Source organism: Branchiostoma lanceolatum, chromosome 6 (assembly GCF_035083965.1).
Source record: "Branchiostoma lanceolatum isolate klBraLanc5 chromosome 6, klBraLanc5.hap2, whole genome shotgun sequence".
In the NCBI taxonomy this organism is placed as follows: domain Eukaryota; kingdom Metazoa; phylum Chordata; class Leptocardii; order Amphioxiformes; family Branchiostomatidae; genus Branchiostoma; species Branchiostoma lanceolatum.
The window spans coordinates 12,805,317-12,833,229 of NC_089727.1; the positions used below are offsets into that span (position 1 = coordinate 12,805,317).

At 46.0% G+C, this 27,913-nt stretch overlaps 1 protein-coding gene across 3 annotated transcripts; it reads left to right on the forward strand.

The window, feature by feature from the left end:
- The first annotated feature begins 101 nt into the window (after window positions 1-101).
- Window positions 102-27,802, forward strand: LOC136436684 (MFS-type transporter SLC18B1-like). Of its 3 annotated transcripts, none has more exons than XM_066430877.1 (16): window positions 102-277; window positions 1,402-1,723; window positions 2,073-2,168; window positions 2,421-2,494; window positions 3,008-3,152; window positions 23,474-23,542; window positions 23,828-23,918; window positions 24,260-24,331; window positions 24,741-24,814; window positions 25,124-25,225; window positions 25,480-25,586; window positions 25,895-25,993; window positions 26,203-26,277; window positions 26,648-26,741; window positions 26,945-26,997; window positions 27,180-27,802. In XM_066430877.1, exons 2-16 carry the CDS (start codon window positions 1,433-1,435, stop codon window positions 27,232-27,234), a joined length of 1,497 nt encoding a protein of 498 aa, XP_066286974.1. In that variant the 5' UTR covers window positions 102-277; window positions 1,402-1,432; the 3' UTR covers window positions 27,235-27,802. The 3 variants fall into 3 exon arrangements, with proteins under 3 accessions (XP_066286974.1, XP_066286975.1, XP_066286973.1); XM_066430876.1 differs by lacking the exon at window positions 24,741-24,814 and adding an exon at window positions 24,878-24,951 and having other exon boundaries at window positions 106-277; XM_066430878.1 differs by lacking the exons at window positions 24,741-24,814; window positions 25,124-25,225 and adding an exon at window positions 24,878-24,951 and having other exon boundaries at window positions 103-277.
- The last annotated feature ends 111 nt before the right edge of the window (window positions 27,803-27,913 follow it).

Here is a 27,913-nt window from a genome sequence, read left to right on the forward strand (position 1 = left end):
AGCGTGATTTGGAGGCTATATATAAAGCAAACAAGAAGTTGGACTTTGTTCGACAGGCGTCCACAGGTGCGATATGGTAATTCGTCAGCTTTGTCATCATTGGTTGACTACGCATGTTAGGTCAGGGGTTAGAGGTTAGAGCAGGATCTAAGTTTGAACAGGACTTTTCAAGTCCTCGCCTAGCGCCTTGTGCTTGGATCTAACAAGTAGGGCAGGTTGGACGCCGGGTGTCAAGCGAGAGGACCGGAATGTCAGCCAGCTAATGTCTGATAGCCAGGTTAGTGGAATAAACATGACCACCCCCCCCCCCCGAACTTCCCCCAACCATGGTCTGTAGTGGTTCGGAAGCTAGGTCGGCTGGTGTTCGGCTGCTAACGGGAGGTCTGAATTGGGTTGGCTGGTGGTTGACAGTAAGTCAGTAGTGGTGTAGTGGGTAGGGTGCTCCCGACCTACCGCCGACATTGATTTAGCTATAAGCTAGTTCGGAGTTGTTACTACGCATGTGCAGTGTCAAAGGTGAAGGCCCCCGAGACGTGAACAAAGCCAGTCGGGGCGTTGTTATGCAAATCTAGACAGTTGTTATGCAAATCTAGACAATGTCCAGGCGAGCACTGTATACGAGCCGGGGGCCTGCACCTTTGACACTGCACATGCGTAGTAGCATCTCCGAACTAGCTTATAGCCGAACATGACTTCAGGCATCTGCCGCTACGTCGGCCACGGTCAGACGAAGAGTATCATGAATGTTCATCTGTAATTTGACCGCACGGTCATTATAGACATGGAGCAAACTAGCTAGCTATAAGCCTATTCACGGTTGCGACTACGCATGTGCAGTGTCAAAGGTGAAGGCCCCTGGCTTGTAAACAGTTCTCGTCTCGACATTGTCTAGATTTGCATGACAACGCCCCGACGGGTTTTGTTTACGTCTCAGGGGCCTTTACCTTTGACACTGCACATGCGTAGTCGCAACCGTGAATGGGCTCCAACACGGAAGGGATACTAGCAATGCTTCAAGTACAATAGATGCAGATATAGAACTGATCCCAGCTTTCGGGCCCTGGAGTCGACAGTCTGACATTTGTGTTGGCTAAGTTTCGTTCCTTATGGGGTCTAACCATTTCCCTAGAGTACAGAATGAGCGTATCGTGATCAGTTTTTGATCGATATTTATAATTGTAGAAGTGTAATTCGGGCCTGACGAAATTTGCCTTTTCATAGGGCAGAGAGCGTTTAGCCATGTAGAGTACACCGTGATTACCAGAGTGCAAAACATGTAGAGTACACATTACCAGATAACACATCCACCCCACCCCCCACCCCCGAGAAAAATTGATGGACACCACGGGGATCGTTCGACTCCTCCTAATTCACAGTGTGTGTGTGTGTGTGTGTTTTCAGGATAAAAGTCGTGACCTAACGAACTCTAGCCATGATGGAGGAACACGAGGGCCTCCACGGTGCATCACGCCCACTGACCAGCACAGGTAAAAGTCTCCACAGTCAGTACGGCTCCGTTGCCATGCTTACCGATGGAGCCACCGCCCTTGCCGATCCCCTGGCGGATCCCACAGAGACTCCAGAGGAGGAAGACGCCAGTTCAGAGGGATTCAGCTGCACCAAGGCGTCCAGAGTCCAGATATTCACGTTTGTCTGCATCGCCCTGAACAACTTTATAGCGTTCTGTAGTTACTCCATAGTTACTCCCTTCTTCCCGGGAGAGGTGAGTTGTATTATTACATTCTTTTTTTGCGCTGCATTTTTCAACTACAGTGTACTGTGCGTGTGTGTACATGTACATGTATGTATGTATGTATGTGTATATGTGAATAGAGGAAAGGATACGAACAATATCTGAGCATTTAACATGGTACATGTCCGTTTGTACATATCATCACAATTTCTCATCGGAATTTTCTTTTCTATCCTTTATCTCTATGTTTTATGACACTAGACAGCATGTAAAAATCTTGAACGGTATACATCTGTACAAACAGGTTGCAATGATGAACCAAGGTTCAGAAGGAAATACAATGTACTTGTTGTCGAGAAATTGTATGTGCATTTTGCAGGCTCTCCAACGAGGAGCCTCTCAGCTCACAGTGGGGTTTATTATTGGAATCTATGCAATAGTGGGCTTAGTCGCTGGACCGTTCTTTGGGAAATATGTGAGTCTTCATCATTTGTTCCTATCTATAGTGTTAAAGCTATTATTGTTTTTCTATATTTGAACAAAGTATCAAAAAGGTTTTATCTTATGTATGACTACTTGCATTTTTGTCAAATTTGAAGACACATAAAATGAAATTTAAAAGCAGTATTCAATATTCTTCACTTTTTATAGAAGAGTACCAAACTCGCTATACTCTATTTTTTAAGTGATTTGAATAATTACATAACCTTAATGATTCTTCTCATAGCTCACATCCATCGGGTCCAGGTTCATGTTGATAAGTGGGCTGCTTCTGTCAGGGGGCTGTACTGTCTTGTTTGGGTAAGTCCCATAGCTTTACAATAGCCTTCTGTTGCGTCCGTTACATATTTATACACGGTATCTATGTAGATAAATTTGACCTCACTGATATAATATACGATTGCCACAGGTCATGATACTAATTGAAAAGTACTTTTTGCAATGTAAGCCGTAATATTCTACACAAGAGGCAATATGTATCTGTGTGCGTGTGCGTAGGTTTCCTGTTCTTGTCAGTCATTGGAAACAGGAGATGGTAGAGGTTTGGCTCATGCTTGTTTTTGGCGTCTTTTTATGCGTTTTTGTCGAGCTTTCTACTTTGTCCCGTTTTATTTATTTCGTTTGGCTTAGTGACATAAAGAAAACAGGACAAATAGAAAGCCCAAAACCGCCCAAGAAGACGTCAACAACACGCCGGAGCCCTCTGCTTGGAGAGTAGCATGGAGTTAACATTGTTGAGAATAATTTCCTACCTACCTCCCGAGATTTAAAAGATGATTTGACATAGCCTCTTGAACACTCTTTCTATGACAGTTTCCTACAGTACACGGATGGGACCACTTTCATAATTCTTTGCTTCGCGATCCGGTCTATCGACGCGCTTGCAGTGTCTGCCTCTAATACAGCAGGGACAGCCATCCTGACTCATGCGTTTCCCAACAATGTGGCTACTGTCATGGTATGTAGTGATCGTCCGATCATGGAATTTAACCTAGGCCAATACATATCATCCATCTTATATCTTTATATCATATCATATCTATATATGTATCTATATCAGAATCGATATCTATATCTATCTATCTATGTATGTGATATCTAGATATCTATTAGTAAACTGTGTAGCCTATTTAAGGCCTACATGAAGAAATGTAGGCTGCAATGTAGGCTTCATGTAGGCCGCAATGTAGGCCGCAATGTAGACCGCAATGTGCATGTAGGCTGAAATGTACATATAGGCCGCAATGTAGGCCACAATGTAGGCCGTAATGTAGGCCGCAATGTGGGCCGCATGTAGACCGCAATGTGGGTCGCATGTAGACCGTAATATAGGCCGCATATAGGCCGCCATGTAGGCCGCAATGTAGGCCGCAATGTGGGCCGCATGTAGACCGCAATGTGGGCCGCATGTAGGCCGCCATGTAGGCCGCAATGTAGACCGCAATGTAAGCCGCAACGTAGGTTGCAATGTAGGCCGCAATGTAGGCCGCAATGTGGGCCGCATGTAGACCGCAATGTGGGCCGCATGTATACCGCAATATAGGCCTACATGAAGAAATGTAGGCTGCAATGTAGGCTAAAATGTTCATATAGGCCGCAATGTAGGCCACAATGTAGGCCGCAATGTAGGCCGCAATGTACGCCGCAATGTAGACCGCAATGTGCATGTAGGCTAAAATGTACATATAGGCCGCAATGTAGGCCACAATGTAGGCCGTAATGTAGGCCACAATGTGGGCCGCAAGTAGACCGCAATGTGGGCCGCATGTAGACCGCAATATAGGCCGCATATAGGCCGCATATAGGCCGCCATGTAGGCTCCATGTAGGCCGCAATGTGGGCCGCATGTAGGCGGCCATGTAGGCCGCCATGAAGACCGCAATTAGGCCGCAACGTAGGTTGCAATGTAGGCCGCAATGTAGGCCGCATGTAGGCCGCATGTAGGCCGCATGTGGGCCGCATGTAGGCCGCCAGGTAGACTGCAATGTAGACCGCCATGTAGGCCGCCATGTAGACCGCCATGTAGGCCGCAATGTAGGCTCCTTGTAGACCGCAATGTAGGCTGCAACGTAGGTTGCAATGTAGGCCGCAATGTAGGCCGCAATGTGGGCCGCAATGTAGGCCGCCATGTAGGCCGCAATGTAGGCTCCATTTAGACCGCAACGTAGGTAATGTAGGCCGCAATGTAGGCCGCAATGTGGGCCGCATATAGGCCGCAAAGTAGGCATGTAGACCGCAATGTGGGCCGCATATAGACCTCCATGTACATATAGGCCGCAATGTAGGCCACAATGGAGGTTGCAATGTAGGCCGCCATGTAGGCCGCAATGTAGGCCGCAATGTGGGCCGCATGTAGGCAGCCATGTAGGCCGCCATGAAGACCGCAATTAGGCCGCAACGTAGGTTGCAATGTAGGCCGCAATGTAGGCCGCATGTAGACCGCATGTAGGCCGCAGGTAGGCCGCAATGTAGGCCGCCAGGTAGACTGCAATGTAGACCGCCATGTAGGCCGCCATGTAGACCGCCATGTAGGCCGCAATGTAGGCTCCATGTAGACCGCAATGTAGGCCGCAACGTAGGTTGCAATGTAGGCCGCAATGTAGGCCTCAATGTGGGCCGCATGTATACCGCAATGTGGGCCACAATGTAGGCCGCCATGTAGGCCGCAATGTAGGCTCCATTTAGACCGCAATATAGGCCGCAACGTAGGTAATGTAGGCCGCAATGTAGGCCGCAATGTGGGCCGCATATAGGCCGCAAAGTAGGCATGTAGACCGCAATGTGGGCCGCATGTAACCGGCATGTACATATAGGCCGCCATGTAGGCCACAATGTATGTTGCAATGTAGGCCGCAATGTAGGCCTTCATGTAGACTGCAATGTAGGCCACAATGGAGGTTGCAATGTAGGCCGCCATGTAGGCCGCAATGTAGGCCGCAATGTGGGCCGCATGTAGACCGCAATGTGGGCCGCATGTAGACCGTAATATAGGCCGCATATAGGCTGCAATGTAGGCCACAATGTAGGCCGCATGTAGACCGCCATGTAGACTGCAATGAAGGCCGCAATGTCACCGTGGCAATGTAGACTGCAATGTAGACCGCAATGTAGGCTGCAATGTAGGCCGCAATGTGCATGTAGGCTAAAATGTACATATAGGCCGCAATGTAGGCCGCAATTAGGCCGCAACGTAGGTTGCAATGTAGGCTGCAATGTAGGCCGCATGTAGGCCGCATGTAGGCCGCATGTAGGCCGCCAGGTAGACTGCAATGTAGACCGCCATGTAGGCCGCCATGTAGACCGCCATGTAGGCCGCAATGTAGGCTCCATGTAGACAGCAATGTAGGCCGCAACGTAGGCCGCAATGTAGGCCGCAATGTAGGCCGCAATGTGGCCGCAATGTGGGGCGCATGTAGACCGCAATGTGGGCCACAATGTAGGCCGCCATGTAGGCCGCAATGTAGGCTCCATTTAGACCGCAATGCAGGCCGCAACGTAGGTAATGTAGGCCGCAATGTAGGCCGCAATGTGGGCCGCATATAGGCCGCAATGTAGGCCGCAATGTTGGCCGCATGTAGACCGCAATGTGGGCCGCATGTAGACCGCCATGTACATATAGGCCGCAGTGTAGGCCACAATGTATGTTGCAATGTAGGCCGCAATGTAGGCCTCCATGTAGACTGCAATGTAGGCCGCCATGTAGGCCGCAATGTAGGCCGCAATGTGGGCCGCATGTAGACCGCAATGTGGGCCGCATGTAGACCGTAATATAGGCCGCATATAGGCCGCAATGTAGGCCACAATGTAGGCCGCATGTAGACCGCCATGTAGACTGCTAAAAGGCGTGTAAGTCCGACAATCGCTAGGATGCCGAAACTTTCCTGTCTTATCCTGTCAGACATGAACAAGCTTTCATCTCAAATGCTTTGTATATCAGGTGGGATCGATCGAAGGTACTTTTCTAATTTGCGGCCTCGATTGCGGCCTCGATTGCGGCCTCGATTGCTAAATGTATGCCGAAGGTACTTTTTTTTTACTTTGCGGCCTCGATTGCGGTCTACATTGGCGACCGTAGTACTCAGGTCTAAAAGGCGTGTAAGTCCGACAATCGCTAGGATGCCGAAACTTTCCTGTCTTATCCTGTCAGACATGAACAAGCTTTCATCTCAAATGCTTTGTACATCAGGTGGGATCGATCGAAGGTACTTTTCTAATTTGCGGCCTCGATTGCGGCCTCGATTGCTAAATGTATGCCGAAGGTATAGATCGACGGTTCTTTTTTTTTACTTTGCGGCCTCGACTGCGGTCTAGATTGGCGACCGTAGTACTCAGGTCTAAAAGGCGTGTAAGTCCGACAATCGCTAGGATGCCGGAACTTTCCTGTCTTATCCTGTCAGACATGAACAAGCTTTCATCTCAAATGCTTTGTATATCAGGTGGGATCGATCGATGGTACTCTTCTAATTTGCGGCCTCGATTGCGGCCTCGATTGCTAAATTTATGCCGAAGGTATAGATCGAAGGTATTTTTTTTTACTTTGAGGCCTCGATTGCAGTCTAGATTGGCGACCGTAGTAGTAAGGTCTAAAAGGCGGGTACTTTTGCGACCTCGATTGCGGCCTCGATTGCTAAATGTATGCCGAAGGTATAGATCGAAGGTACTTTTTTTTTTACTTTGCGGCCTCGATTGCGGTCTAGATTGGCGACCGTAGTACCCAGGTCTTAAAGGCGTGTAAGTCCGACAATCGCTAGGATGCCGAAACTTTCCTGTCTTATCCTGTCAGACATGAACAAGCTTTCATCTCAAATGCTTTGTATATCAGGTGGGATCGATCGAAGGTACTTTTCTAATTTGCGGCCTCGATTGCGGCCTCGATTGCTAAATGTATGCCGAAGGTACTTTTTTTTTACTTTGCGGCCTCGATTGCGGTCTAGATTGGCGACCGTAGTACCCAGGTCTAAAAGGCGTGTAAGTCCGACAATCGCTAGGATGCCGAAACTTTCTTGTCTTACTGTCAGACATGAACAAGCTTTCATCTCAAATGCTTTGTACATCAGGTGGGATCGATCGAAGGTACTTTGCGGCCTCGATTGCGGCCTCGATTGCTAAATGTATGCCGAAGGTATAGATCGAAGGTACCTATTTTTTACTTTGCGGCGTCGATTGCGGTCTAGATTGGCGACCGTAGAACTCAGGTCTAAAAGGCGTGTAAGTCCGACAATCGCTAGGATGCCGGAACTTTCCTGTCTTATCCTGTCAGTTTTTTCACTTTGCGGCCTCGATTGTGGTCTAGATTGGCGACCGTAGTACTCAGGTCTAAAAGGCGTGTAAGTCCGACAATCGCTAGGATGCCGAAACTTTCCTGTCTTATCCTGTCAGACATGAACAAGCTTTCATCTCAAATGCTTTGTACATCAGGTGGGATCGATCGAAGGTACTTTTCTAATTTGCGGCCTCGATTGCGGCCAAGATTGCGGCCTCGATTGCTTAATGTATGCCGAAGGTACTTTTCTTACTTTGCGGCCTCGATTGCGGTCTAGATTGGCGACCGTAGTACTCAGGTCTAAAAGGCGCGTAAGTCCGACAATCGCTAGGATGCCGAAACTTTCCTGTCTTATCCTGTCAGACAAGAACAAGCTTTCATCTCAAATGCTTTGTATATCAGGTGGGATCGATCGAAGGTACTTTTCTAATTTGCGGCCTCGATTGCGGCCTCGATTGCTAAATGTATGCCGAAGGTACTTTTTTTTTACTTTGTGGCCTCGATTGCGGTCTAGATTGGCGACCGTAGTACTCAGGTCTAAAAGGCGTGTAAGTCCGACAATCGCTAGGATGCCGAAACTTTCCTGTCTTACTGTCAGACATGAACAAGCTTTCATCTCAAATGCTTTGTATATCAGGTGGGATCGATCGAAGGTACTTTTCTAATTTGCGGCCTCGATTGCGGCCTCGATTGCTAAATGTATGCTGAAGGTATAGATCGAAGGTACTTTTTTTATTACTTTGTGGCCTCGATTACGGTCTAGATTGGCGACCGTAGTACTCAGGTCTAAAAGGCGTGTAAGTCCGACAATCGCTAGGATGCCGGAACTTTCCTGTCTTATCCTGTCAGACATGAACAAGCTTTCATCTCAAATGCTTTGTATATCAGGTGGGATCGATCGAATGTACTTTTCTAATTTGCGGCCTCGATTGCGGCCTCGATTGCTAAATGTATGCCGAAGGTATAGATCGAAGGTACTCAGGTATAAAAGGCGTGTAAGTCCGACAATCGCTAGGATGCCGAAACTTTCCTGTCTTATCCTGTCAGACATGAACAAGCTTTCATCTCAAATGCTTTGTACATCAGGTGGGATCGATCGAAGGTACTTTTCTAATTTGCGGCCTCGATTGCGGCCAAGATTGCGGCCTCGATTGCTTAATGTATGCCGAAGGTACTTTTCTTACTTTGCGGCCTCGATTGCGGTCTAGATTGGCGACCGTAGTACTCAGGTCTAAAAGGCGTGTAAGTCCGACAATCGCTAGGATGCCGAAACTTTCCTGTCTTATCCTGTCAGACAAGAACAAGCTTTCATCTCAAATGCTTTGTATATCAGGTGGGATCGATCGAAGGTACTTTTCTAATTTGCGGCCTCGATTGCGGCCTCGATTGCTAAATGTATGCCGAAGGTACTTTTTTTTTACTTTGCGGCCTCGATTGCGGTCTAGATTGGCGACCGTAGTACTCAGGTCTAAAAGGCGTGTAAGTCCGACAATCGCTAGGATGCCGGAACTTTCCTGTCTTATCCTGTCAGACATGAACAAGCTTTCATCTCAAATGCTTTGTATATCAGGTGGGATCGATCGAAGGTACTTTTCTAATTTGCGGCCTCGATTGCGGCCTGGATTGCTAAATGTATGCTGAAGGTATAGATCGAAGGTACTTTTTTTTTACTTTGCGGCCTCGATTGCGGTCTAGATTGGCGACCGTAGTACTCAGGTCTTAAAGGCGTGTAAGTCCGACAATCGCTAGGATGCCGAAACTTCCCTGTCTTATCCTGTCAGACATGAACAAGCTTTCATCTCAAATGCTTTGTACATCAGGTGGGATCGATCGAAGGTACTTTTCTAATTTGCGGCCTCGATTGCGGCCTCGATTCCTGCCTCGATTCCGGCCTCGATTGCTAAATATATGCCGAAGGTACTTTTTTTTTACTTTGTGGCCTCGATTGCGGTCTAGATTGGCGACCGTAGTACTCAGGTCTAAAAGGCGTGTAAGTCCGACAATCGCTAGGATGCCGGAACTTTCCTGTCTTATCCTGTCAGACATGAACAAGCTTTCATCTCAAATGCTTTGTATATCAGGTGGGATCGATCGAAGGTACTTTTCTAATTTGCGGCCTCGATTGCGGCCTCGATTGCTAAATGTATGCTGAAGGTATAGATCAAAGGTACTTTTTTTTTACTTTGCGGCCTCGATTGCGGTCTAGATTGGCGACCGTAGTACTCAGGTCTAAAAGGCGTGTAAGTCCGACAATCGCTAGGACGCTGAAACTTTCCTGTCTTATCCTGTCAGACATGAACAAGCTTTCATCTCAAATGCTTTGTATATCACGTGGGATCGATCAAAGGTACTTTTCTAATTTGCGGCCTCGATTGCGGCCTCGATTGCTAAATGTATGCTGAAGGTATAGATCGAAGGTACTTTTTTTTTACTTTGCGGCCTCGATTGCGGTCTAGATTGGCGACCGTAGTACTCAGGTCTAAAAGGCGTGTAAGTCCGACAATCGCCAGGACGCCGAAACTTTCCTGTCTTATCCTGTCAGACATGAACAAGCTTTCATCTCAAATGCTTTGTATATCACGTGGGATCGATCGAAGGTACTTTTCTAATTTGCGGCCTCAATTGCGGCCTCGATTGCTAAATGTATGCCGAAGGTATAGATCGAAGGTACTCAGGTGTAAAAGGCGTGTAAGTCCGACAATCGCTAGGATGCCGGAACTTTCCTGTCTTATCCTGTCAGACATGAACAAGTTTTCATCTCAAATGCTTTGTATATCACGTGGGATCGATCGAAGGTACTTTTCTAATTTGCGGCCTCGATTGCGGCCTCGATTGCTAAATGTATGCTGAAGGTATAGATCGAAGGTACTTTTTTTTTACTTTGCGGCCTCGATTGCGGTCTAGATTGGCGACCGTAGTACTCAGGTCTAAAAGGCGTGTAAGTCCGACAATCGCTAGGACTTCGAAACTTTCCTGTCTTATCCTGTCAGACATGAACAAGCTTTCATCTCAAATGCTTTGTATATCACGTGGGATCGATCGAAGGTACTTTTCTAATTTGCGGCCTCAATTGCGGCCTCGATTGCTAAATGTATGCCGAAGGTATAGATCGAAGGTACTTTTTTTTTACTTTGCGGCCTCGATTGCGGTCTAGATTTGCGACCGTAGTACTCAGGTCTAAAAGGCGCGTAAGTCCGACAATCGCTAGGATGCCGGAACTTTCCTGTCTTATCCTGTCAGACATGAACAAGCTTTCATCTCAAATGCTTTGTATATCACGTGGGATCGATCGAAGGTACTTTTCTAATTTGCGGCCTCGATTGCGGCCTCGATTGCTAAATGTATGCTTAAGGTATATATCGAAGGTCCTTTTTTTGACTTTGCGGCCTCGATTGCGGTCTAGATTGGCGACCGTAGTACTCAGGTCTAAAAGGCGTGTAAGTCCGACAATCGCTAGGACGCTGAAACTTTCCTGTCTTATCCTGTCAGACATGAACAAGCTTTCATCTCAAATGCTTTGTATATCACGTGGGATCGATCGAAGGTACTTTTCTAATTTGCGGCCTCGATTGCGGCCTCGATTGCTAAATGTATGCTGAAGGTTTAGATCGAAGGTACTTTTTTTTTACTTTGCGGCCTCGATTGCGGTCTAGATTGGCGACAGTAGTACTCAGGTCTAAAAGGCGTGTAAGTCCGACAATCGCTAGGACGCCGAAACTTTCCTGTCTTATCCTGTCAGACATGAACAAGCTTTCATCTCAAATGCTTTGTATATCACGTGGGATCGATCGAAGGTACTTTTCTAATTTGCGGCCTCCATTGCGGCCTCGATTGCTAAATGTATGCCGAAGGTATAGATCGAAGGTACTCAGGTGTAAAAGGCGTGTAAGTCCGACAATCGCTAGGATGCCGACACTTTCCTGTCTTATCCTGTCAGACATGAACAAGCTTTCATCTCAAATGTTTTGTATATCACGTGGGATCGATCGAAGGTACTTTTCTAATTTGCGGCCTCGATTGCGGCCTCGATTGCTAAATGTATGCTGAAGGTTTAGATCGAAGGTACTTTTTTTTTACTTTGCGGCCTCGATTGCGGTCAGATTGGCGACCGTAGTACTCAGGTCTAAAAGGCGTGTAAGTCCGACAATCGCTAGGACGCCGAAACTTTCCTGTCTTATCCTGTCAGACATGAACAAGCTTTCATCTCAAATGCTTTGTATATCACGCGGGATCAATCGAAGGTACTTTTCTAATTTGCGGCCTCAATTGCGGCCTAGATTGCTAAATGTATGCCGAAGGTATAGATCGAAGGTACTCAGGTGTAAAAGGCGTGTAAGTCCGACAATCGCTAGGATGCCGGAACTTTCCTGTCTTATCCTGTCAGACATGAACAAGCTTTCATCTCAAATGCTTTGTACATCAGGTGGGATCGATCGAAGGTACTTTTCTAATTTGAGGCCTCGATTGCGGCCTCGATTGCTAAATGTTTGCCGAAGGTACTTTTTTTTTTACTTTGCGGCCTCGATTGCGGTCTAGATTGGCGACCGTAGTACTCAGGTCTAAAAGGCGTGTAAGTCCGACAATCGCTAGGATGCCGAAACTTTCCTGTCTTATCCTGTCAGACATGAACAAGCTTTCATCTCAAATGCTTTGTACATCAGGTGGGATCGATCGAAGGTACTTTTCTAATTTGCGGCCTCGATTCCGGCCTCGATTGCGGCCTCGATTGCTAAATGTATGCCGAAGGTACTTTTTTATTATTTTGTGGCCTCGATTGCGGTCTAGATTAGCGACCGTAGTGCTCAGGTCTAAAAGGCGCGTAAGTCCGACAATCGCTAGGATGCCGGAACTTTCCTGTCTTATCCTGTCAGACATGAACAAGCTTTCATCTCAAATGCTTTGTATATCACGTGGGATCGATCGAAGGTACTTTTCTAATTTGCGGCCTCGATTGCGGCCTCGATTGCTAAATGTATGCCGAAGGTACTTTTTTTTTACTTTGCGGCCTCGATTGCGGTCTAGATTGGCGACCGTAGTACTCAGGTCTAAAAGGCGTGTAAGTCCGACAATCGCCAGGACGCCGAAACTTTCCTGTCTTATCCTGTCAGACATGAACAAGCTTTCATCTCAAATGCTTTGTATATCAGGTGGGATCGATCGAAGGTACTTTTCTAATTTGCGGCCTCGATTGCGGCCTCGATTGCTAAATGTATGCTGAAGGTATAGATCGAAGGTATTTTTTTTTACTTTGCGGCCTCGATTGCGGTCTAGATTGGCGACCGTAGTACTCAGGTCTAAAAGGCGTGTAAGTCCGACAATCGCTAGGATGCCGAAACTTTCCTGTCTTATCCTGTCAGACATGAACAAGCTTTCATCTCAAATGCTTTGTATATCAGGTGGGATCGATCGAAGGTACTTTTCTAATTTGCGGCCTCGATTGCGGCCTCGATTGCTAAATGTATGCCGAAGGTATAGATAGAAGGTACTTTTTTTTTTTACTTTGTGGCCTCGATTACGGTCTAGATTGGCGACCGTTGTACTCAGGTCTAAAAGGCGTGTAAATCCGACAATCGCTAGGATGCCGGAACTTTCCTGTCTTATCCTGTCAGACATGAACAAGCTTTCATCTCAAATGCTTTGTATATCAGGTGGGATCGATCGAAGGTACTTTTCTAATTTGCGGCCTCGATTGCGGCCTCGATTGTTAAACGTATGCCGAAGGTATAGATAGAAGGTACTCAGGTCTAAAAGGCGTGTAAGTCCGACAATCGCTAGGATGCCGAAACTTTCCTGTCTTATCCTGTCAGACATGAACAAGCTTTCATCTCAAATGCTTTGTATATCAGGTGGGATCGATCGAAGGTACTTTTCTAATTTGAGGCCTCGATTGCGGCCTCGATTGCTAAATGTATGCCGAAGGTACTTTTTTTTTTACTTTGCGGCCTCGATTGCGGTCTAGATTGGCGACCGTAGTACTCAGGTCTAAAAGGCGTGTAAGTCCGACAATCGCTAGGATGCCGGAACTTTCCTGTCTTATCCTGTCAGATATGAACAAGCTTTCATCTCAAATGCTTTGTATATCACGTGGGATCGATCGAAGGTACTTTTCTAATTTGCGGCCTCGATTGCGGCCTCGATTGCTAAATATTGCTGAAGTTCCTTTTTTTTTTACTTTGCGGCCTCGATTGCGGTCTAGATTGGCGACCGTAGTACTCAGGTCTAAAAGGCGTGTAAGTCCGACAATCGCTAGGATGCCGAAACTTTCCTGTCTTATCCTGTCAGACATGAACATGCTTTCATCTCAAATGCTTTATATATCACGTGGGATCGATCGAAGGTACTTTTCTAATTTGCGGCATCGATTGCGGCCTCGATTGCTAAATGTATGCCGAAGGTATAGATAGAAGGTACTTTTTTTTTTACTTTGTGGCCTCGATTACGGTCTAGATTGGCGACCGTAGTACTCAGGTCTAAAAGGCGTGTAAGTCCGACAATCGCTGGGATGCCGGAACTTTCCTGTCTTATCCTGTCAGACATGAACAAGCTTTCATCTCAAATGCTTTGTATATCACGTGGGATCGATCGAAGGTACTTTTCTAATTTGCGGCCTCGATTGCGGCCTCGATTGTTAAATGTATGCCGAAGGTATAGATCGAAGGTACTCAGGTCTAAAAGGCGTGTAAGTCCGACAATCGCTAGGATGCCGAAACTTTCCTGTCTTATCCTGTCAGACATGAACAAGCTTTCATCTCAAATGCTTTGTATATCAGGTGGGATCGATCGAAGGTACTTTTCTAATTTGCGGCCTCGATTGCGGCCTCGATTGCTAAATGTATGCCGAAGGTACTTTTTTTTTACTTTGCGGCCTCGATTGCGGTCTAGATTGGCGACCGTAGTACTCAGGTCTAAAAGGCGTGTAAGTCCGACAATCGCTAGGATGCCGAAACTTTCCTGTCTTATCCTGTCAGACATGAACAAGCTTTCATCTCAAATGCTTTGTATATCATGTGGGATCGATCGAAGGTACTTTTCTAATTTGCGGCCTCGATTGCGGCCTCGATTGCTAAATATATGCTGAAGGTATAGATCGAAGGTACTTTTTTTTTTACTTTGCTTCCTCGATTGCGGTCTAGATTGGCGACCGTAGTACTCAGGTCTAAAAGGCGTGTAAGTCCGACAATCGCTAGGATGCCGAAACTTTCCTGTCTTATCCTGTCAGACATGAACAAGCTTTCATCTCAAATGCTTTGTATATCAGGCGGGATCGATCGAAGGTACTTTTCTAATTTGCGGCCTCGATTCCGGCCTCGATGGCGGCCTCGATTGCTAAATGTATGCCGAAGGTTTTTTTTTTTACTTTGCGGCCTCGATTGTGGTCTAGATTGGCGACCGTAGTACTCAGGTCTAAAAGGCGTGTAAGTCCGACAATCGCTAGGATGCCGAAACTTTCCTGTCTTATCCTGTCAGACATGAACAAGCTTTCATCTCAAATGCTTTGTATATCAGGTGGGATCGATCGAAGGTACTTTTCTAATTTGCGGCCTCGATTCCGGCCTCGATTGCTAAATGTATGCCGAAGGTATAGATCGAAGGTACTTTTTTTTTTACTTTGTGGCCTCGATTACGGTCTAGATTGGCGACCGTAGTACTCAGGTCTAAAAGGCGTGTAAGTCCGACAATCGCTAGGATGCCGGAACTTTCCTGTCTTATCCTGTCAGACATGAACAAGCTTTCATCTCAAATGCTTTGTATATCACGTGGGATCGATCGAAGGTACTTTTCTAATTTGCGGCCTCGATTGCGGCCTCGATTGCTAAATGTATGCCGAAGGTATAGATCGAAGGTACTCAGGTCTAAAAGGCGTGTAAGTCCGACAATCGCTAGGATGCCGAAACTTTCCTGTCTTATCCTGTCAGATATGAACAAGCTTTCATCTCAAATGCTTTGTATATCATGTGGGATCGATCGAAGGTACTTTTCTAATTTGCGGCCTCGATTGCGGCCTCAATTGCTAAATGTATGCCGAAGGTACTTTTTTTTACTTTGCGGCCTCGATTGCGGTCTAGATTGGCGACCGTAGTACTCAGGTCTAAAAGGCGTGTAAGTCCGACAATCGCTAGGATGCCGAAACTTTCCTGTCTTATCCTGTCAGACATGAACAAGCTTTCATCTCAAATGCTTTGTACATCAGGTGGGATCGATCGAAGGTACTTTTCTAATTTGCGGCCTCGATTGCGGCCTCGATTGCGGCCTCGATTGCTAAATGTATGCCGAAGGTACTCTTTTTTTACTTTGCGGCCTCGATTACGGTCTAGATTGGCGACCGTTGTACTCAGGTCTAAAAGGCGTGTAAGTCCGACAATCGCTAGGATGCCGAAACTTTCCTGTCTTATCCTGTCAGACATGAACAAGCTTTCATCTCAAATGCTTTGTACATCAGGTGGGATCGATCGAAGGTACTTTTCTAATTTGCGGCCTCGATTCCGGCCTCGATTGCGGCCTCGATTGCTAAATGTATGCCGAAGGTACTTTTTTTTTACTTTGCGGCCTCGATTGTGGTCTAGATTTGCGACCGTAGTACTCAGGTCTAAAAGGCGTGTAAGTCCGACAATCGCTAGGAAGCCGAAACTTTCCTGTCTTATCCTGTCAGACATGAACAAGCTTTCATCTCAAATGCTTTGTATATCAGGTGGGATCGATCGAAGGTACTTTTCTAATTTGCGGCCTCGAATGCGGCCTCGATTGCTAAATGTATGCTGAAGGTATAGATCGAAGGTACTTTTTTTTTACTTTGCGGCCTCGATTGCGGTCTAGATTGGCGACCGTAGTACTCAGGTCTAAAAGGCGTGTAAGTCCGACAATCGCTAGGATGCCGAAACTTTCCTGTCTTATCCTGTCAGACATGAACAAGACATACGCAATGTAGGCCGCAATATAGGCTCCATGTAGACCGCAATGTGGGCCGCATGTAGACCGGAATGTGGGCCGCAGATAGGCCGCAATGTAGGCCACAATGTAGGCCGCATGTAGACCGCCATGTAGACTGCAATGTAGGCCACAATGTGGGCCGCATGTAGGCCGCCATGTAGGCCGCCATGTAGACCGCAATGTAGACCGGAATGTAGGCTCCATGTAGACCGCAATGTTGGCCGCAACGTAGGTTGCAATGTAGGCCGCAATTTAGGCCGCAATGTGGGCCGCATGTAGACCGCAATGTAGGCCGCATGTATACCGCAATATATACATGAAGAAATGTAGGCTGCAATGTAGGCTAAAATGTACATATAGGCCGCAATGTAGGCCACAATGTAGGCTGCAATGTAGGCCGCAATGTAGGCCACAATGTAGGCTGCAATGTAGGCCGCAATGTAGGCCGCAATGTAGACCGCAATGTGCATGTAGGCTAAAATGTACATATAGGCCGCAACGAGGCCATTATGTAGGCCGTAATGTAGGCTGCAATGTGGGCCGCATGTAGACCGCAATGTGGGCCGCATGTAGACTGCAATATAGGCCGCATATAGGCCGCAATGTAGGATACAATGTAGGCCACCATGTAGCCCGCTATGTGGGCCGCATGTAGGCCGCCATGTAGGCCGAAGGCATAGATCGAAGGTACTTTTTTTTTTACTTTGTGGCCTCGATTACGGTCTAGATTGGCGACCGTAGTACTCAGGTCTAAAAGGCGTGTAAGTCCGACAATCGCTAGGATGCCGAAACTTTCCTGTCTTATCCTGTCAGACATGAACAAGCTTTCATCTCAAATGCTTTGTATATCATGTGGGATCGATCGAAGGTACTTTTCTAATTTGCGGCCTCGATTCCGGCCTCGATTGCTAAATATATGCTGAAGGTATAGATCGAAGGTACTTTTTTTTTACTTTGCTTCCTCGATTGCGGTCTAGATTGGCGACCGTAGTACTCAGGTCTAAAAGGCGTGTAAGTCCGACAATCGCTAGGATGCCGAAACTTTCCTGTCTTATCCTGTCAGACATGAACAAGCTTTCATCTCAAATGCTTTGTATATCAGGTGGGATCGATCGAAGGTACTTTTCTAATTTGCGGCCTCGATTCCGGCCTCGATGGCGGCCTCGATTGCTAAATGTATGCCGAAGGTTTTTTTTTTTACTTTGCGGCCTCGATTGTGGTCTAGATTGGCGACCGTAGTACTCAGGTCTAAAAGGCGTGTAAGTCCGACAATCGCTAGGATGCCGAAACTTTCCTGTCTTATCCTGTCAGACATGAACAAGCTTTCATCTCAAATGCTTTGTATATCAGGTGGGATCGATCGAAGGTACTTTTCTAATTTGCGGCCTCGATTCCGGCCTCGATTGCGGCCTCGATTGCTAAATGTATGCCGAAGGTTTTTTTTTTTACTTTGCGGCCTCGATTGTGGTCTAGATTGGCGACCGTAGTACTCAGGTCTAAAAGGCGTGTAAGTCCGACAATCGCTAGGATGCCGAAACTTTCCTGTCTTATCCTGTCAGACATGAACAAGCTTTCATCTCAAATGCTTTGTATATCAGGTGGGATCGATCGAAGGTACTTTTCTAATTTGCGGCCTCGATTGCGGCCTCGATTGCTAAATGTATGCCGAAGGTATAGATCGAAGGTACTTTTTTTTTTACTTTGTGGCCTCGATTACGGTCTAGATTGGCGACCGTAGTACTCAGGTCTAAAAGGCGTGTAAGTCCGACAATCGCTAGGATGCCGGAACTTTCCTGTCTTATCCTGTCAGACATGAACAAGCTTTCATCTCAAATGCTTTGTATATCAGGTGGGATCGATCGAAGGTACTTTTCTAATTTGCGGCCTCGATTGCGGCCTCGATTGCTAAATGTATGCCGAAGGTACTTTTTTTTTACTTTGGGGCCTCGATTGCGGTCTAGATTGGCGACCGTAGTACTCAGGTCTAAAAGGCGTGTAAGTCCGACAATCGCTAGGATGCCGAAACTTTCCTGTCTTATCCTGTCAGACATGAACAAGCTTTCATCTCAAATGCTTTGTATATCATGTGGGATCGATCGAAGGTACTTTTCTAATTTGCGGCCTCGATTGCGGCCTCGATTGCTAAATATATGCTGAAGGTATAGATCGAAGGTACTTTTTTTTTACTTTGCTTCCTCGATTGCGGTCTAGATTGGCGACCGTAGTACTCAGGTCTAAAAGGCGTGTAAGTCCGACAATCGCTAGGATGCCGAAACTTTCCTGTCTTATCCTGTCAGACATGAACAAGCTTTCATCTCAAATGCTTTGTATATCAGGTGGGATCGATCGAAGGTACTTTTCTAATTTGCGGCCTCGATTCCGGCCTCGATGGCGGCCTCGATTGCTAAATGTATGCCGAAGGTTTTTTTTTTTACTTTGCGGCCTCGATTGTGGTCTAGATTGGCGACCGTAGTACTCAGGTCTAAAAGGCGTGTAAGTCCGACAATCGCTAGGATGCCGAAACTTTCCTGTCTTATCCTGTCAGACATGAACAAGCTTTCATCTCAAATGCTTTGTATATCAGGTGGGATCGATCGAAGGTACTTTTCTAATTTGCGGCCTCGATTCCGGCCTCGATTGCTAAATGTATGCCGAAGGTATAGATCGAAGGTACTTTTTTTTTTACTTTGTGGCCTCGATTACGGTCTAGATTGGCGACCGTAGTACTCAGGTCTAAAAGGCGTGTAAGTCCGACAATCGCTAGGATGCCGGAACTTTCCTGTCTTATCCTGTCAGACATGAACAAGCTTTCATCTCAAATGCTTTGTATATCACGTGGGATCGATCGAAGGTACTTTTCTAATTTGCGGCCTCGATTGCGGCCTCGATTGCTAAATGTATGCCGAAGGTATAGATCGAAGGTACTCAGGTCTAAAAGGCGTGTAAGTCCGACAATCGCTAGGATGCCGAAACTTTCCTGTCTTATCCTGTCAGATATGAACAAGCTTTCATCTCAAATGCTTTGTATATCATGTGGGATCGATCGAAGGTACTTTTCTAATTTGCGGCCTCGATTGCGGCCTCAATTGCTAAATGTATGCCGAAGGTACTTTTTTTTACTTTGCGGCCTCGATTGCGGTCTAGATTGGCGACCGTAGTACTCAGGTCTAAAAGGCGTGTAAGTCCGACAATCGCTAGGATGCCGAAACTTTCCTGTCTTATCCTGTCAGACATGAACAAGCTTTCATCTCAAATGCTTTGTACATCAGGTGGGATCGATCGAAGGTACTTTTCTAATTTGCGGCCTCGATTGCGGCCTCGATTGCGGCCTCGATTGCTAAATGTTTGCCGAAGGTACTCTTTTTTTACTTTGCGGCCTCGATTACGGTCTAGATTGGCGACCGTTGTACTCAGGTCTAAAAGGCGTGTAAGTCCGACAATCGCTAGGATGCCGAAACTTTCCTGTCTTATCCTGTCAGACATGAACAAGCTTTCATCTCAAATGCTTTGTACATCAGGTGGGATCGATCGAAGGTACTTTTCTAATTTGCGGCCTCGATTCCGGCCTCGATTGCGGCCTCGATTGCTAAATGTATGCCGAAGGTATTTTTTTTTTTTACTTTGCGGCCTCGATTGTGGTCTAGATTTGCGACCGTAGTACTCAGGTCTAAAAGGCGTGTAAGTCCGACAATCGCTAGGATGCCGAAACTTTCCTGTCTTATCCTGTCAGACATGAACAAGCTTTCATCTCAAATGCTTTGTATATCAGGTGGGATCGATCGAAGGTACTTTTCTAATTTGCGGCCTCGAATGCGGCCTCGATTGCTAAATGTATGCTGAAGGTATAGATCGAAGGTACTTTTTTTTTACTTTGCGGCCTCGATTGCGGTCTAGATTGGCGACCGTAGTACTCAGGTCTAAAAGGCGTGTAAGTCCGACAATCGCTAGGATGCCGAAACTTTCCTGTCTTATCCTGTCAGACATGAACAAGACATGCGCAATGTAGGCCGCAATATAGGCTCCATGTAGACCGCAATGTGGGCCGCATGTAGACCGGAATGTGGGCCGCAGATAGGCCGCAATGTAGGCCACAATGTAGGCCGCATGTAGACCGCCATGTAGACTGCAATGTAGGCCACAATGTGGGCCGCATGTAGGCCGCCATGTAGGCCGCCATGTAGACCGCAATGTAGACCGGAATGTAGGCTCCATGTAGACCGCAATGTTGGCCGCAACGTAGGTTGCAATGTAGGCCGCAATTTAGGCCGCAATGTGGGCCGCATGTAGACCGCAATGTAGGCCGCATGTATACCGCAATATATACATGAAGAAATGTAGGCTGCAATGTAGGCTAAAATGTACATATAGGCCGCAATGTAGGCCACAATGTAGGCTGCAATGTAGGCCGCAATGTAGGCCACAATGTAGGCTGCAATGTAGGCCGCAATGTAGGCCGCAATGTAGACCGCAATGTGCATGTAGGCTAAAATGTACATATAGGCCGCAACGAGGCCATTATGTAGGCCGTAATGTAGGCTGCAATGTGGGCCGCATGTAGACCGCAATGTGGGCCGCATGTAGACTGCAATATAGGCCGCATATAGGCCGCAATGTAGGATACAATGTAGGCCACCATGTAGCCCGCTATGTGGGCCGCATGTAGGCCGCCATGTAGGCCGAAGGCATAGATCGAAGGTACTTTTTTTTTTACTTTGTGGCCTCGATTACGGTCTAGATTGGCGACCGTAGTACTCAGGTCTAAAAGGCGTGTAAGTCCGACAATCGCTAGGATGCCGAAACTTTCCTGTCTTATCCTGTCAGACATGAACAAGCTTTCATCTCAAATGCTTTGTATATCATGTGGGATCGATCGAAGGTACTTTTCTAATTTGCGGCCTCGATTGCGGCCTCGATTGCTAAATATATGCTGAAGGTATAGATCGAAGGTACTTTTTTTTTACTTTGCTTCCTCGATTGCGGTCTAGATTGGCGACCGTAGTACTCAGGTCTAAAAGGCGTGTAAGTCCGACAATCGCTAGGATGCCGAAACTTTCCTGTCTTATCCTGTCAGACATGAACAAGCTTTCATCTCAAATGCTTTGTATATCAGGTGGGATCGATCGAAGGTACTAAAAGGCGTGTAAGTCCGACAATCGCTAGGATGACGGAACTTTCCTGTCTTATCCTGTCAGACATGAACAAGCTTTCATCTCAAATGCTTTGTACATCAGGTGGGATCGATCGAAGGTACTTTTCTAATTTGCGGCCTCGATTCCGGCCTCGATTGCGGCCTCGATTGCTAAATGTATGCCGAAGGTATTTTTTTTTTTACTTTGCGGCCTCGATTGTGGTCTAGATTTGCGACCGTAGTACTCAGGTCTAAAAGGCGTGTAAGTCCGACAATCGCTAGGATGCCGAAACTTTCCTGTCTTATCCTGTCAGACATGAACAAGCTTTCATCTCAAATGCTTTGTATATCAGGTGGGATCGATCGAAGGTACTTTTCTAATTTGCGGCCTCGAATGCGGCCTCGATTGCTAAATGTATGCTGAAGGTATAGATCGAAGGTACTTTTTTTTTACTTTGCGGCCTCGATTGCGGTCTAGATTGGCGACCGTAGTACTCAGGTCTAAAAGGCGTGTAAGTCCGACAATCGCTAGGATGCCGAAACTTTCCTGTCTTATCCTGTCAGACATGAACAAGACATGCGCAATGTAGGCCGCAATATAGGCTCCATGTAGACCGCAATGTGGGCCGCATGTAGACCGGAATGTGGGCCGCAGATAGGCCGCAATGTAGGCCACAATGTAGGCCGCATGTAGACCGCCATGTAGACTGCAATGTAGGCCACAATGTGGGCCGCATGTAGGCCGCCATGTAGGCCGCCATGTAGACCGCAATGTAGACCGGAATGTAGGCTCCATGTAGACCGCAATGTTGGCCGCAACGTAGGTTGCAATGTAGGCCGCAATTTAGGCCGCAATGTGGGCCGCATGTAGACCGCAATGTAGGCCGCATGTATACCGCAATATATACATGGCCGCAATGTAGACCGCAATGTGCATGTAGGCTAAAATGTACATATAGGCCGCAACGAGGCCATTATGTAGGCCGTAATGTAGGCTGCAATGTGGGCCGCATGTAGACCGCAATGTGGGCCGCATGTAGACTGCAATATAGGCCGCATATAGGCCGCAATGTAGGATACAATGTAGGCCACCATGTAGACCGCAATGTGGGCCGCATGTAGGCCGCCATGTAGGCCGCCATGTAGACCGCAATGTAGACCGGAATGTAGGCTCCATGTAGACCGCAATGTTGGCCGCAACGTAGGTTGCAATGTAGGCCGCAATTTAGGCCGCAATGTGGGCCGCATGTAGACCGCAATGTAGGCCGCATGTATACCGCAATATATACATGGCCGCAATGTAGACCGCAATGTGCATGTAGGCTAAAATGTACATATAGGCCGCAACGAGGCCATTATGTAGGCCGTAATGTAGGCTGCAATGTGGGCCGCATGTAGACCGCAATGTGGGCCGCATGTAGACTGCAATATAGGCCGCATATAGGCCGCAATGTAGGATACAATGTAGGCCACCATGTAGACCGCAATGTGGGCCGCATGTAGGCCGCCATGTAGGCCGCCATGTAGACCGCAATGGCCATGTAGGCCGCCATGTAGACCGCAATGTAGGACACAATGTAGGCCGCAATGTGGGCCGCATGTAGACCGCAATATAGGCCGCATATAGGCCGCAATGTAGGCCACAATGTAGGCGGCAATGTAGGCCGCATGTAGACCGCCATGTAGACTGCAATGTAGGCCGCAATGTAGACCGCAATGTAGGCCGCAATGTAGGCCGCCATGTAGGCCGCCATGTAGGCCGCCATGTAGACTGCTTTGTAGGCTCCATGTAGACCGCAACGTAGGCCGCAACGTAGGTTGCAATGTAGGCCGCAATGTAGGCCGCAATATAGGTCGCGATGTAGGCCTCAAATGCCATCGAAATATCATGGCATCCATTAACAGCTTTAGTGAATACAGATAAGAGTATTAAACGCCTGATAACTTTGTTGTTGTACAGGGAACTTTGGAGATTTTTACAGGCCTCGGTTTGATGGCAGGTCCACCAATCGGCGGCTTTTTATATGACGTGAGTTTTCCAAAATTGTGCCTATACATTTCACTGCAAGGTTTCTGTGCCATTTCACCGCCTTTAAAGCATATATCCGGCCATCTAGACGGGCGAGTACAGTAACTCTAAGGCGTATTTAAGGTACAATAACGTCCGTTAGGTTTTGATTAAGTCTATCGAAACGTCTTGCCATATCATTCATACCCTTATAGCATGTATACATGTCTAGGAGGAACAAATATCTAATTCAACAATGAATGGTAGAATCGACTGTATTCTAGCGTTCTTTTGTTTTGACTCCAGGCTGGAGGGTTCAAACTACCGTTCCTGGTGGTGGGAGGAGTTCTGCTGTGTTGTGGCGTGTGTTTGTGGGTCTTGGTTCCACCACAGCCCGGTAAGGGGAAAGATGTTATTTAAGATATAGGAACACATGTGTGTGCTTGGGTGTGTCCTCCCCACATGCACTCAAATATCTGCATCCAAAGAAGCCCTACGATCTGCCCAGGGTGACCTAACTGTTTGAAGTACATGTAGCTAAAAACTTACTACTTTTACAATTTGTATTGTTTCTATCATTATAAGAGAGTGCAGTGAATATAGCTTATATTTTGGCCACATGCGCGCGCATGCTGTGAAAGTGTTACATGTATTTTTGTGCGTATCAGCCGAATCAAACACTAGGTTACAAAGCTACACTAATGTAACACTCGCTTCTCTCTTGGTATGTCATGGCAGATGAGAATGAAGGGGAAAAGAAGACAGGATCTCTGTTGTCGTTACTGAAACTGCCAGTCATTATCTTTACATGTGAGTACATAACAATGCGATGCGATGATTTGCGTTACGTGCAATAATGATATTTTTCTGTATCAGTTTTTTGTAGCAAACTTTGGATGAACATCTACCTATCTTAAGTTTTACTGTTATGCCGTAACAATAAAACACGGCTCATCATCGATATACAAGCACTTTGCCTGCTGCAAATGTTGCAATGTCTGTAATGCTGTAAGCTCTGGCCGCGCCGAACATCGAATCCACTCCTGTAAATTGCGAAAGTAAACTGTGATGTACATGCGCTTTCGCTCGTTCATCAAGGGCAACTGAAAATGAATAATGAAATTAGTTGGACGAAACTGACTAAAGTTTTAAATGTATGCTACAGTCATGGTCTCCCCATATAACTTGAAGCTGTTTCACGTACCTTCTTTGTACGTAGGTGGTTTGTGTGTGGTGATGTCTGGCAACATTTCCTTTTTCAATCCAGTACTGCAACCCTACCTTTCAGACAAGGTGAATTCAACATTGAACATTTAGTGTATTATGAGATAACTATTGCTCTATATTTATACTTAGGTGGTTTGGGCGTGGTGATGGCTAGTACGATTTCCTTTCTCGATCCAGTTCTACAGCCGTACCTAGCAAAGAAGGTGAACCCTACATTTATGGACAGTTGGTACTGTATCATGCGTATGATACATTTGTAGGTTAAAGGTGTGCTTGAAACATTCGATGTGTACATAATCTTTTTATTGCAATTTCCACACTTTGTAGTGGATAATTTTGTTCACTGAACAGCTCCAATTCCATCTCTCTCCACAGTATAAATATCTGACCCCCACTCACATGGGTCTGATTTTCCTGTTGTTCTCGTCCGTTTACGCCATCCTGGCACCACTTTGGGGCTGGATGGCAGACAAAAAGGTACCAGCACTGCACATGTCATGTTAGAATACCTATATTTGTAAAATACAACGTTAGTCTATGTCAACATACTTGTACATTGTTGTATCAGAATGTTGTTCTCAAAAGCTGTCAGATGGAAGTAACGTCACTGATACATTTCAGCGGAGCACAATAGAACAATGCTCAGTGATTGTCCTATGAAATATAACAGTATGGCAGGGATAGCATAGTGGTGATATGATGAGTCATTGCTGACGCTTATGTTTTGACAGAAAGCTATGCGGTTCATGATGATTACAGGACTGGTCATCCTTACAGCGTCAACGGTGATGATTGGACCGTCTCCTCTCCTGACAGACTACCTCAACGTTTTACCGAAGTAACGAACTCTCATTGATGCTATGCTATTGCATTTGTTTATATCAAACTGATTGGTGTAGTTTTTCCTTAGCCTTTCACAGCTCCTCTTTCTCGTCCTTGCTCCTCCAGCAGTTTACTATGAATCGTGGTATTAGTTGTGTTTATCTATTGAATACTGACGTGATGTTCTTAAAATGTTTTGATGTTCAATGCATTCCAGATAGATTTAGGTATACAAAAATTCTTCTGGTGTGCCTATGTCATACATATGGTTCTTTGAATCATTCAAGTACAGCCTTAGTGTCCGAAATGTGTTTTTTTTTTCAGAAATAAACTTTGGATGAACATCGTCGGACTTGCAACATTGGCTTTAGGATGTGGCGTGGCCGTGTCACCCATCTTTAATGAGATGCTTTGTGCAGCAAGGTATACATGTCTTATTACAAGCTAAAGGTAGACTGAGTTATCCTGTTCAGTACGCTCAAATAGGGTGTCCAAAGCATTTTCATTTATCTATTCATTGGCTGACGTGCAAATGCATACAGCCAAGATTATTCAACTAGCCATTAATTTTGTCATAGATTCAACATCATAACGACAAATGTTGTCATCCCGGCAAATGATTTCCCCTGCAGCGATGCTGGTATGGAAGACAGCTTTGCGACGAACGGCTTAGTGTCAGGACTGTTCAACGCAGGCTTTTCAATTGGGTGAGTACAGCTGAAACTATTTTTATGGCACTGGCTATGTGCTCAAGTGTGTTGGTGTATTCAAAGTTTCTTCCAATACAATGAATTGCGGACTCATCGAATGCACAGGTGTCGAATGTTTCGCAGAGGCTAAAGCCTTCTTCAAGATGACTGACCAAATTACTAGTCTCTGGATACGAGACATTGTGGCACGTGACTCTAGTTGAGGGTCAAAGGTGGTCTGTTTCACCCCCCCCCCCCATTGAGTCAAAGTTCAAAGAGTCAAATGTAACCCGGTCATGGCAAGTAAAGCAAAAGAATATGATTGTCGTGATCTTCCCCGGGTAGTTCCTATGTGAAGAATAAGGTGTTTGTGGTCCCTATTCTACAGGGAGTTCATCGGTCCAACAGCCAGCAGTGCCCTGGTTCAGAAGTTCGGCTTCCCGTGGGCGACCACTGCACTTGGAGGGTTCACCTTATCTTACGTATGTACCTCCACGATGCAATCTATTTTTCAAATCTCAAATTCCATTAGCCATGTTCTGTAAATGTTGTTGTTCCATGTTAGGTGGCTAATTTTTAGTGTTTTTTTCTACAAGTTAACTGAGAGTCTAAGTCAAACAAAATACTAAAGATAATCTAACAGGTCATTATAATCTAAAAATTATTTATCAAATATGTTTTCCAGGCTGCAGTGATGGTTATATTCTACATCTGTGATTATTGCTGCTGTGCAAAAAGGTAGGATTGACAAATCTAAAATGTCGACATTACGATATTATGTATCAAAAGTTTCATTTTCTTTGACACTTCTCCGATTATTTATATCTTTCTTGATTTCTTGTATTTTTCATGCTTTCTGATAACGTGTAAAGAATCAGAGACTTTCCAGAGATGTTTAAAGTGTAACAAATGTGTTTCAGGAGGCACGAGGGACCGTCAACGGAGGAAGAAAATCAAAGACTACTTGTTAACTAATTAACAATACAAATAACAAGCAAACAAAGCAACCAAATAATTGAGATGAAATTTGTTGAAAACATTGATTTTGTATGTCTACGTCTATCTATGCAATATATCTTTTAGTATCATACTTAAGTTGTTGTTTATTTATACATAGTTCCAACACCGAACTCTGGTTAGACTGATGGAGCCTGAGCTCCTGTATGACATGCACTATTCTCATTTGTCGCTACATGGCGCTTTTGAACTGGTCCACTCTAATGAAGACTCACCCCTTCTCTGGTCAAGGAAGAGCGTTTTCCGTTCTCTCAAACTTCTTTATACCGACTCGGGAGGGTTACATAACATGTGCACCTGGGCATTTCAATTGTAAGGATCACGAATGATGTTTTTTCACACTTTTGAATGTGGTTCATGAATATATTTTCTCAGGCGAACAATACACTATACTATGATATATAATATGATATATAATATGCAAAGAACGACGTCCCTATTTCACTCATCTTTGGGTTAACGCATGTGGGAAGACTGTGACATTTCATTTTTCATTGCGTCTGAAGAGATTAAAACACAGACCCAACATGTAGTAGCTCCTTTACTTTTATACTATCTAACTATTGTTTTCATGTTCATATTACATGCAATTAGGCTTAACCTTCAATATCAGCACACACTGTTACACACATTATCC

Excerpts from the sequence above, each read along its gene's own strand:
- LOC136436684 (XM_066430877.1), top strand. The coding sequence starts at position 1,433 with ATGATGGAGGAACACGAGGGCCTCCACGGTGCATCACGCCCACTGACC. Across the intron at positions 23,919-24,259 it reads CTTGGTTCCACCACAGCCCG|ATGAGAATGAAGGGGAAAAG; the intron begins GTAAGGGGAAAG and ends ATGTCATGGCAG. Across the intron at positions 25,587-25,894 it reads TACCTCAACGTTTTACCGAA|AAATAAACTTTGGATGAACA; the intron begins GTAACGAACTCT and ends TTTTTTTTTCAG.